This window comes from Ailuropoda melanoleuca, chromosome 16 (genome assembly GCF_002007445.2).
Source record: "Ailuropoda melanoleuca isolate Jingjing chromosome 16, ASM200744v2, whole genome shotgun sequence".
Classification (NCBI taxonomy): domain Eukaryota; kingdom Metazoa; phylum Chordata; class Mammalia; order Carnivora; family Ursidae; genus Ailuropoda; species Ailuropoda melanoleuca.
In genome coordinates, this window is record NC_048233.1 from 62,413,123 (window position 1) to 62,425,883 (window position 12,761).

General features: G+C 31.9%; 1 protein-coding gene and 1 long non-coding RNA gene across 3 annotated transcripts in view; one reads left to right on the forward strand and one right to left on the reverse strand.

Moving 5' to 3' along the window:
• The window catches only part of ELP4 (elongator acetyltransferase complex subunit 4), a 244,991-nt gene that overhangs the window by 108,034 nt on the left and 124,196 nt on the right, over window positions 1–12,761 (forward strand). For both annotated transcript variants that reach the window (XM_011222740.3, XM_002917478.4), the window contains exon 8: window positions 12,023–12,131. In XM_011222740.3, the coding sequence (XP_011221042.2) occupies window positions 12,023–12,131 (109 nt within the window). The remainder of the gene's footprint in view (window positions 1–12,022; window positions 12,132–12,761) is intronic.
• LOC117796728 overlaps window positions 10,090–12,761 on the reverse strand; it is a 112,187-nt gene continuing 109,515 nt past the window's right edge. The window contains exon 3 of the long non-coding RNA XR_004621380.1: window positions 10,090–10,138. This is a non-coding gene — a long non-coding RNA (uncharacterized LOC117796728). The remainder of the gene's footprint in view (window positions 10,139–12,761) is intronic.

The following is a 12,761-nucleotide window of genomic DNA, read 5'->3' on the forward strand; positions in this document are numbered from 1 at the left end:
CACACATAGCAGGCACCCAATCTATGTCAGCAATCATTACATAACTTCACTATTCTTACTTAAAAAGACTTCCAAAGTTAAAAATTTGAACAAAGATCAGGTGACAAAAAAATAGGTGTACAAGTCCATCAAAGTAGTAGAAATCTTCAGCTTTCTTTCTCTTTTCATGAAAGACTCTGACAGAGACTTCTCACAGGTTAGACCTGAGACAGACAGACCAGGAGGCATGCATGAAGTCAGATGGCCATCTAAATCATACTAACATCACCATGTTGTACCGTGACTCTTTAACATCGTACCTCAAATTCCTGTACACTATGACCAGTGTCATTCCTATAGACTCTATCAGGATTTAAGTGGTGATTGAATGCCTAAGGGTATTATAACTTATTCATTCACTTAACAATATTTATTGTGGGCATTGGCACTTGTGGGCATACAGTAGTGAATAAGACAAACAAGGTCCTGATCCTTGTGGAGGTTTTTCAGTGATGTAAAAGATCGTATGGACGAAGCAGAAAATGAGTATATGTAGGTATTTGCATGCTTGAGCTTGGAATTTGATAGTAAAGTGGTTTTTGCAGGAAACAGAAATGTGGTTTCATATCCTTGGAAATGTCTTATAACTAAACATCTATAGGTAATAGAATTGTGATACCTTTAGTTGAATGTGTTGTATAAAATATCACTACATTAAAAGTATATAAAATATCTATATCTCTTCAATTGGTAAAACAGCCAATCAGTGTTCTTACTTTAGTTATTAGCATTCTGTCAGACTTGTACAGTAATGATTAGTTACCCTTTATTATACTTTTGGCATGCTTCCCATGTTTAGTTTCATTGTAGGGAAGGAACACATAGTTAAGGAAATTGCAAAGAGGAGGAAAAGTTAAAACAGGGAAAATAATGACATAGATTCAAAACTGACTTGAATTTATTGTTATAATAAGACTTTTGCAAACAGAATGAAAAAGAATTATTTTTAAATTTGCATTTGAAATATTTTATGTTCAGCCTCACAACTTTGAACTTGGAATTTTTTTTATTTTCTTTGGGTTAAAGCTTATTTCAATAACAGCACAGGAAAAAATAATAAGCATACGTTGAAACAAATATATAATAATAAATTCTAGATATCTGTTAAGAAAACACTGAAATTATTCATCAACTAGATTACGAATGTCTTAAAAAATATATCATCTTAAACAATTGAGGTTTTACAACCTTTACAATATTACAACCTGTGAGGTTGTAATATTACTCATATCAATATGTCTCCTTCTAGAAAATAGTTTGAGCATCTGCTCAGAGACATTGTATTAAAAATGTATGTGAAAATGGCCAAGTTAAATACAGACTTTGTTACATGCTAGACTATGGAGTAAAGTGTCCTTAGAAAGCAGAACTACGGCCGGTTCCCCTATATTCCAGCATTACCCAGTTCCCAGATCCCTGCTGTGTAGTTGTTCCACTCGCCAAGAAGCCTGTTAAAGAGCCCCCCAGAGCATGTGTACAGCCCTCCATGTTAATAGTTAATTGGTGAGGATGGCAAGATGAGAGGACAGCCGAACATGTGGTCTCTCAGACTCAAGCCGTAGACAGACCTTTAGTTATAATAACAGCAGCTGCTCACGTTCTCACAACTCAACTGTTCAAAACTGTTGTCGAATGAAGGTTGTCGTAGATTGAAAAAAAAAAAAAAGAGGGAAGGTTACATCTAAGAAAAATAACTAAAACCCTACCTTGAAACTCTTACTATATATTACTGAAGTATGAGAATATTTCTTCAACTTTTTAAAACTTAAGTATAAATTTCTGAATTAAAAGTTGTTCTGTTTCAGGTACATTGAACATGCTACTGCTTTTTTCCCATTCAGTGTTAGAAAGAGAAATGTTTGTGGACCGTTCAAAACTTTTTAGTGAGATTTTTTTTGCAAACTGATACCTTTGAAGCAGTTACAATAGGATACTGTTTGATTTCTGTATCTAGCAAGATATGGAACTGTAATATTTTTGGTCTTATAAATGGGAGCTGGCTTACTATTAGTGAAATCTGTATTCCACCTCCAAATTATATAACATTTTGTGCCTTTTAATTTTATTTTCAATTCCTAGTGACGATTGTGTGCTCGAGGAAAATGATAACTGATAAGATTTATTCTTTTTGGAAATAAAAATTAGGTTTTATGCCAAAAAAATTTAGTTTTATGCCTTATTATGATTTCACTGGTAAGGTAAAAGGAAAATAAATTTCTCTTAGCTAATGCATTGTATTTACACATCTATGACAGGTTGTTCTTGACTTGTTGTTATTGATCAAAAGCACTTTTACCTGAAACTGTCAGGAAATAAATATCGAAGAACTTAGAATTGTCAATAAAATCGGGGGGGGGGAGGTATTTTTCTATGCCTTTCTCGGAGCTTTCCTTTCAGGAAGAAAATTTACTTTTTATTATTGCTAATTTATTCAAGCTGTCGTAAACTACTTTTTAAAGGAATTTTTAAATATAAACAACAACCTAATTAACTTCTCCTTAACTGTAATAACGCAGGGATGAAAACTTCTTTGACATTATTCATGATAAAATATTAAATAACATTTTCTCATTCTAGAATACTTCTAAATATTGCCAGTATTTAATGTATTTGCTTACAGAACATTAGTTTATAAACTATTTAAGCGTTATTTTATTCAGAACAGATTCCAGATTTGAAAGCAGCCTAGAACATATTTTGACTGGTCATCATTGGCATTTGGTCAGTTAATAGTCTTACTCAGTTTTTATCATATAACCAATGTTTTCCAACAATTTGATCTGTGGACTTTTGTTCCCATCTGTCTCTTTGAAGAAAACCATCACCAGTATGTTAGTTTAAACCAAGGAAAATTCATTTTCTGAAGGAAAGCAGGAAGAAAATGTCTTGTTATAATGTCTCTTGAAAATTGGAGAAGGTTTTAGTGTGTTATTTTAAATTGATATATTTTCAGATTAATATTTTACAATATTAATGCAGTAAAGCTTTGAACCCACTGGAATGAGTGAATGAATGTTTCAAAGTGGAGAAATTCAGAACAAGTCTTTTCACATCCATAAACTTTTGTATTCATGCTGAGTATCTTAGCAGCTAAATTCTAAGTCAAGTAATGGACTGCTTAGAACTAACTACTAATATGGGATTATGAAATGTGGACTCCAGTGGCCTTGTGAATTTCTCTTAGTGTGAAATCTTTTATTCTTATAACAATAACTACAAATAATTTCATGATGAAGGAACAACAGACTTTTGTAAGTTTACAACTATAAAATTTTGGAAAATATTTTTAATGTAATTGTTGATAAGAACATCATTATGGGAAGCATAACATTACCTTCTGTCACATAACGTAAATCTATTTAAGTGGTCTTTTTAAATGTACTTTATTAAGGAGAATATTTAAGGATGAAAATTAGAGATTAGATTTAATCTCTTGATCATAATTATCAATTACTAAAAGGTAAAGTCAGGTATTCTGGCTGTCAATTTTTCCTGAGTTCCTTAATCAAGATATTCTCAACTGAGAATCTGGTTTTTATTTTTCTAGATCTTCTCAAGTAGTCTGAAGTAGACTATAAGATATTAACATTTTTAGAAGTTTAAAAAGAAGTAATTTTAAGAAGTCAACTGAATTGTATTAAACCTATTTCAGTTTTGCACAGTATATGTCAAATTCTAGTCTTTGAAAATTTAGTAACTTCGTATGAGTCTGGTTCATTGTAAACAATCTGTTATTCTTTACAATAACAAATAATAGAACTGTGTTTCAACTCCACTACTGTAGGCTGCTTATAAGAATCTATAATCCTTACAGCTCCAGTTTTTATTTTCTTGTGTTTTATATTACATATTCTGGTATCTGATTAATTTTTTAAATCAAGTCTTAGCTTGTGTGCATTATACATATGTATTTAATTTACTTTATTGGCCAAGGATGTTTAAAACTTTTTACACAAATAAACTCCAAATTATCTGTAAGTTTCTGTCTATATAGAGAATTAGGTGCAAAGTACATACCATTTTATCTTAGTGTAAATATGCATATTAAATAAGAGCAAGATATCTAAAATGGCCAATAAGATAAATGTGCATCTTTAAAGGAAAAAAATTACCATTTAGAAACCTTTCATTACACTTAATCTAACCAAAGCATATTCAGCAAGCCATAAAAAGAATAATAATTTTAATTTTAAACTTTTTTTGTTCTAAAATAACTTTGTGATGTTACACTTCATATGGTGATTCATACTGTACTTCCTTGTAGTGATGGTGCTTGTTAAAATACTATTTAGAGCCAAAATTTTCAAGTATATCAATGATAGAAATAGTGAAACGTCTCATCACAGTATGGAGATTGAGTCATCTATTTGGGCATATGGAATCTTTGGCTGTTGGATTGCAGTCTTTATAATGCCCAGTGTCCAGGCATGGACACAACTGTTCTGGGAACAGAAGCAGAGAGGGACCTCTGTGTTCAGTCCACTTGAACATGATAGAAGAAAAAAGGGGAAAGGATCTTTAACGTTAATTATTTTTATAATAAACTATCTTTGACTTCATCATTTTTTATGTACAGAAAACAGATACAATTTATTTAATTTTGCTTTTTTCTTTTTACAAATAAAATTACTAAGCTGTTAATCTTTGGTGTTACAAGCTGTCTGAAAAATACCTGTGAGAAAATGTAAGTTTTGAGTTATTCCTATTTATATAGCTGGATGCATACTTTCTCTTAAAGACTGCTGTCTTCAAAAAAAGATACTTATGTCTTAATATTAAAACAAAATGTGCTTTTAACTAATTATAATTTAAAGCTCTTTAAGTACCAAGTCATATATTATATCCTAACGTTATGTTTTAGCCCTTTGCTATTAATTACATTATTATTATTATATAAAGAGTTTCTGCTTCTTTAATGATGTTTTCACACCCTATGTAGTTAATCTTTAATGTTGGGGAGGACAAGGGGAGAGATTAAATTAGCCTTATAACCTCTTTCTCTTCCAGGCTGATGATGGAAAGTAAAAGCTCTTAGCCACAAAATGTAACACTTAGAATTAATATTTAATTAGACTAGCAAATTGTACACTGTGGCTGAAAGCTTCCAAAGAGTTGTTAGTGCCACAATTGACCTACAGTTTTAATAATAACTCACTTCTAGAAGCAAGTGCCAGTTCAGCATAGTAGAGCCACTGTAAGAAAGTCCTGAGAGATTAAAATCAGCAAACCAAATGGCAGGCAGGGATTCCTGGGATGGAGCCTTCTGGAAAGCTGGGAGCTGGAATAGCTTTTAAGCCAGGATTCAGATGAGAACAGTGGGTGAAAAAGCTGATCCCTCCTGTTCTGGGAGCTTCTGGTTGTAGGCCAAAATCTTAGAACAGATTTTTACTAAATGTTTTTGCTGCAGCTATTAACTTACACTGAAAATCAAATATTGAATAATTTTTCTGTAAAATTTAACAAATTTCTTGTGTAAACATTGGTTCTTAATTTCTTACATATTAGTACATAATATCTGTAAACTCAGATCATTAGATTATCAGATAGGTTTGGCGCTGTACATCTATGCTGTTTTGCTGTGACATGCTGTTTCCTTGTTCCCTGTATAGTTGATTTATATGGTTCATTTCTATATTATTTCATTACGGGGCATTATGCAGAGCCTGAGAAAGAGATTGTGAAGTCTGTAGCCCAAGAAATATTTTTCTTCAAGAAAGTACATATATCAACAAATATAAAATCAAAGGCATTCTTAATTTTTAAAGACCTTATATTATAAAAGCAATGCTACATTTGCTTATGCTTAGGATGCAATTAAATTACAAGATAAATAATTGGACCTCCTGGTGAAGCATTGGATCCTTATATCTCTGAGAAATTAATCTGGTGAAAAATAGGATACCATGAATTTGAAAATGTGCAAATGCAGAATAGCCAACTAAAGAAGGAACACCTTACATAATTTATTGGTGTTATCTTAAATAATTAAAGAAAAGCTAGTCATTAGTTAAAAATTCAAGCAGATGAGAACCTTGCCAGCAGAGGGAGTAGTCCTGTCTGCCGTCAGGTTCCCATCATTTTCCCACCTGCCTCAGCTCTTTTCCCAGCCAGTCTCCCATCTGGACCTGGCTCTGTCAGCCTGTTCCTGATGACAGGCTATCATTTTATACTCAATATGGGATTATTCTAAGCTGATTTTAAACTTTAGTATCTTTAACCTACCACTGCATCACAAACATCAGCTGGATGCTCTGTTTGATATTTGGATATTAGCAATTGTTTTTCCAGGCAAGCGATGAGCTTTTTTGGACATCTGTGAATTACATCTTAACAGTTTCAAGTATAAAGTAATAAACAACGGATTTCTGATTTAAGAAGTTACCCATTAAACATTTTTAAACAAAAAATACAGATGTCCATATGAATAGTATGAAACTATCATTTATGGAAAAAATAACTAAAATTAATTTTGAATATTACACCATTATTCTCTCCAGCCTATTCATTACAATATTTTGCTTACCCCATTTATGGGAGTTTTCAGAACATGTAAGATTTTTTAAAATGTTTAATAGAATAACCCATTGAAAAAGAAAACTGAAAAAAAATGTAAATAAATGTTCTGCAAAGCATGTACTATTTGAGGCCAGTGTAGATGTAAATAATATTTCTAAAAATAACATCATGTGTTCTTAAAAAAAAATTTTATGCCGAAACTTAGAATACCAAGTGTTAGATCAGATGGAAATCACAAAAAAGATGTGGCTCCATTGCCTAATCCTAGTAAAATTTGACAATTTAGCAATTTATTTTGCCCTTGAGGTTAAGTATATTTGTCATTAGCTCCTTTGTAGATATGTTTTAAAGCATTAGTAAAAGGAACCAAAATATGTTTGTTTTATGATTTCCCTACATAAATATCAGTGTATGATGCTACCAAGAGAATGTTATAGCTACAATTTTTAAAATTTACACAAGTTCCTCTGTATTTTAAAATTAACCGTGATTTTGAATAAAAGTTCAGTATTAAATCTGGAAAGATTTGCTCTAATACCTTCATTAAGGTATTATAATTACAAATATATATTAGTGTAACTTTATTTGATAAAATTATATTCTTTCTTAAACTCAAAATAATTATGAACAGAATTATTTTTCCCACTGTAAAATATTTTTATAAAATAAAAATTTAATCTACAAGTAAATGACAACTCTGGGGAAGGTGGGGGTAGGTTTGTAAAAAGTTACAGTATAAACAATTTTATTATTTCATAGTCTCAGTCCTATAGAATATAGAACTAAGGCATAGAAAAACAAAACCTCATTAAACCTCTCTAGATTTATCCTTTTTTTTAAGTTTTTTTATTGCATGACAAAGAAATATAAATTCTAGTGTGTGTGTGTTTCTATGCATATCATTTCTCAGAAAAACGTTGTATAACATGAGCTGTTGAGTAGTATACTTGCTTTTCTTGGGATTCTTCCCCACCACACACACATATACACACACATCATGTCATGTAGTAGGTTCAAACATAAAGTCATTTAAATCTTTCTTTAACTTTTCAGTATTAACTTAATAGTGCTTTTGCACTATTGTAGTCACAAATCTGATGTGTATGCCATATACTCAAATGGGAGTTCTACCCTTTATGTTGTGTATTTGCTGTCTTTCTTATTTGAGTAGCTCAAAAACTTATTCTTATTTAAGGCATTGCATAAATGCTCTATGTCAACTGATTTTTTTCTTTTCAAGCTTCTCAATAATTAAGTGATTGGTTAATTACTTTTTAGTTCTCTTGTTAAAAATCTTTCCTGGCAGTATACTTTGTATTGGTACAAATTGTATCTTTTTATATTGTTGAGATAATTGGGTCAAAGGAAGTAAGAAAACATTCAGGGTTTGAGGTTTCTAATTGTTACTTGGTTACTCTAAATAAGGACCTCAACTATTTTTATTAGAAAATGGAGGGAGCTTATATGGCAGAAGTTGAATTTTATTTCTTAAAGTTCGTAGTTTTGGTTTAATGAGCTTTAAATTGCAAGGGAGCATTAAATTAATCTTCCTTTATTTAAAATCCATTTAATGGATTTGGCATATCCTAATAAAGGGGTTACCATTCTATAAAAGAAAACAGGAAACATCCTATGAAACCAAACAAGAAACAATCAAAACAAAAACTCTGAAATATTTTGTGAAATTAAAATTGGAGTGAAAAGATGATCAACTGGACAATCTGATTTGTCTTTTTTTATTTGCAACAGCGTTTGACATGATTTAAATCTAAATAATTTAATTAAGAAATTGCACTGCAACAGAAAGTTTTAAGAACCTTTTATGTAACTTAATACAATGCTATTTGAGACTGCCAGCAAACTCTTAAAACTCCTGGACACCGGCTCTCTTCTCTTCTGGCTTCCCTCCTAGTCATGTCTTGGCTACTGTCCAGAGCTGACAACTTTCACCCAGGAGTGAAGGGAGATTTGTCTAGTATAGGGAGGATTTTTGAGCCATCCTAGATTTTCACATCCAGATGGGCAAGGAGGAGGGGTGGCAGTATCATTGTACATACTTGGGTGATGTCATTGTGCCATGCATGAATATAACCATTAATTTACTCCTACTGGTGAATCCTGAATGTCCTTACTCAAATATTCCTTATTAGAAACCGTAATGTAGCAACTTCAAAATTAAGACAAAAATTACTCAAACTTTATGTCCAAGTAATTGATGCACAAATACCTTGAGGTTCTCCATTTCCAACTACATATACTGCAGACCAAAGAGGTTTCACATCTTGGCTAGTAACATAAAAACACTTAGACCCTGTTAAGATGAGAATGTGGAAGTTCTAGTTTCAAGGCCTCTGCTCAGATCATTATGCTAAAGCTTTCTGAACACTGTGAATTATATTATGAAAATTTATTGTCCATAGTGTATTCTCCCTAAAGTGAATTGTGATTTTTATGCTTTTTAGGATTTTTAAAGCTATTAATTTTAGATTCTCTTAAGTAAAGTTGCCTGCCTTTATCCAAAAGACCACTTAGTATTAGCATTATGATTTGAAAGACCTTTAGACAAGAGTGGTTTTAAGATGTGATTACGTCAATATACCATACTCCCTATGAATCTTGGAGATACAGGAGTAATCTGTAACACTATTTTAGCTTTTTTAAAAACATGTACATTTACATGCCCAAATATCTTTTATGCTTTTATACATCACTGGGATACTGAATGAGTTTATAATTAAGATAAAGATTATCTCAGTCAGAAACTTAGATGTTATTCTTATATAATTTCCATTGTGTTTTATTCTATAGACATTTTTTTCGATAACTGTACAAGTTTCACCATCTATTTTGCCACATTACATAAAATACTTTCCAAAACTGCTGTGCAGAAAGCAGTAAGGTCATTGTTATACATAACTTATTTTGTGGTAAAGATTAAACTTTTTCTTGCGCTAATACTTCATGAAAGCTTTTAAAATCAAATTTCATTCGTAGTTAATAACTATAATGTAAGCTGATGGAACTTAGAAGCACAATAAATTAAATATATGAATGAGTTTCTGAGATTTCTAAATCCAGGCTGTATACATCTTTTATTTTGGAATTCACTAGTTTTTCTCTACAAAGTGGATGGTTGATTTTTTTAAATCTCCCAGAAATTACCTTAAAAAGATTTATAATGTTGACAAATATTACAGGGTGTTAAGTGATTTCTTAGTAAATTTTAAGGTTAAGGAAAGAAACCCTCTTTGAATGTCAGGTTGTCCATTTAAATATACAGGACCTTGTTTATATACTACTAGAATGGAAGACTAATTCCATCCTTAAACCTTACAATTTCTATTATTAAAATAATTGAAAAAGCCCTAGTTTATATCACTGCATATCTGAATAGTTGAGTTCTAACAACAAAAACTGACTTTTATCATTTTAGATTCAGATATTTAGATACAAATACTTAGTCTTGTATTTATAGATAAAAGGAAATCTGACCTTTTGATTAAGAAATATTGTCAGTAGCCTTTATAAGTGCTTGTTCATCTGAGGGTCCATGACGGGAGTACTCTTCCCAGTTGAGTTTATCCTAAAAATGAAATGATAAGAGCCTGCTGGTTGTTATCTAAGATTCTTCTTAATGGGAGAACCACATGGTTATTCTTCATCTCCCACTTGTTCTCACCCTCTACAACCAACCCAGCCACACCCCACCCCCACCCCAACATTGTTCAGTACTCAGCACAATGAATCATTTTCAAGTTGACTCATTGTGAACTGTCTCCCAGCTGTTGGAATGTCTGGCAGACATTTTTGTTTGGGTGAAGAATAACTGGCTGAAACCCAACCTGGATGAGTTTGATATAATAGTCTTTGGCTAAAGAAATATTGAGAGGAACTTGTTTATGGCCTCTGAAGCCCCTGTTATTCCTGGAGTAGGACCATCCCCTGTGGCATAGAACTGAAAGTAAGGAATCAATCTGTATTATTTTCTCACCATTGAATGAAAAATTGCCTTAGAAAAAAAAATAGGCATTTTCAAATTATGTTTGTTTTTCTATACTTGGTACCCACGTGATTAAGAGTATTAAAGCCAATTAAGGATAATTATTTTTACTGGTTCCTTTTAAGAGCACTGATTCAAAGGCTGAAACGTTCTTTATACAACACACATTTCTACTTAGAGAGGAGTTTCAAATACTGCCCTAGGTATGAGTTAACCAGTCATTTCAGCATAATGTTTAGTGACAGAAGCTACTATGTATTTCAGACCGAGGCAGGTAACATTGACCACTTTTCTTTTCTTTTTCATTCTTATGCAATCTTTACTAAAGGACTTAAGAAACAGAGGACTACCAGTAAACTCTGTAGTCAGTCATGTTTTCAGAAAGTGAATGTGTTTGTGTTTGGACTTTCCTCTAACAGGGGTCATGGGATCAAACTAAAATTTTCTTAACTGTTTTACATTTCCCATCCTTTTCTAAAGATTATTTTTAAACTGGTAGGTATTATCAGTGTGTAAAATGGGAGTTTCAAAATTACAGAATTTTACAAAGAACTATTTTTTCAACTTATCTAGAACTTGAGAGCAAAAATTTTTCTAAGATGTTGTAACATACGAAACATTTGCTGACCTGTTACCCTGTCAGGGGCCAAAAGAAATACTGAATTTCCGTTAAATAAAATAATTCAAGAGAACCTATAGGGTATTTAATGATTATATTTTTAATGATTTTTTATAGCCATGAAATTCTGGGTATTTTAGAACTTTTGCAACTTAAAATGTGACTTTTTTTTTTTTACAATGTATTATTTAGCAATGTTTTTGGTTCATGTCAGGTTGTGTTGGGAAGGAAAGCATAGGCTACTAGTCTAGTGCTAGTCATCTACCATCTTTTCTTTGCCTTTATTGTTATCCCAGAGCCAAATAGCAGCATCTGGAAGCAGAGAACAGAAGACTGCAGAGCTAGCCACACTGCAGCCTCTTAGCTGGACCCTTCCATGCTTCTAAAATGATACAGAGGACCTCAGCTATTGCAGGGCTGGGACCTGGTCCCAGTTGACAGATGATAGCGGGACTTTGCCTTTCACATTATACTGTACTATCTACTGCTTCTGAATCCTGATGTCTATCAGATTTTCCTGTGGGTAAAGTAATTTGAAAAAGAATAGAGTGTGAGGATAAAGGTAGCTTTGACCCTTAAAACAGAAGAAAAATAATCAATTTATGATCTCTACCGAAAATAAGGCATCTCCCCTCAGCTCTTCCAATTAGAATAGCATACCTACATGGACTGGAATTTTCAATTAACTGTATATTTTCATCCAGTTTTCAGCCTGTGGAAGTTTTGAATTATTTTTCTATGTTGATAGTTTATCTCCTCTACAATTTGTCACTGAGATGGCGTAATGGCACTGAATACATGTATTATTTTTAAACATAAAATGAGTGTTTTGTTTTCTTGTTTTACAGAATAAAGCAGTTATTGCTCGTGTTACAAACTTGTCAGATACAGTAGTTGGTCTGGAATCATTCATTGGTTCTGAGAGAGAAACCAACCCATTATATAAGGATTATCATGGTAAGCAGCACCTTTACAATAAGAAGAGAATATCCTGGGTTGCGGCTAGGGTACCTGGAAGCATTGTATCCAGTCATAATATCTACTGTCAAGTAGCATGAATTTTATTTTATAATATGTCTGTTAAATGTTTTCCATTTCTGACCATTCTTTCATAGCAGCTTTTCACCAAACTACATTAACACTATGGACTATGCTAACTACTTGAAAGAAGTCAAACCCAAGTACTAAGGCATGGCTCAGTCAGATAAAATTTTATTGTCCCAAGGACTTAAAGTTGTCATGAAATTAGTTGTACTTATTAGCCATGCTTGAAATAAATATCATATTAATTCTAATAATAACAGCTTTGTATAGTGGTTTATGTTTTACAAAGCCTACCTATGTGATAAATAATATTCGTACTTAGTAATATTTTAAAAGTCCTAGTCGATCACATTTTCAGAAAGTGAACATCTTTGATTATATTTGGACTTTGCTCATTTTGTTGTTCGAGTTTTGAGCAAATTTTATGATATTGCCACCCTAGTATAGACACAGGTCAATTAGTCAGATTTTTATTATTTTTTTGAAGTTTTTAGTAATATTTTGATCATTGGGTTAATTTGGAAATTTTTTTAAATAAAGGTT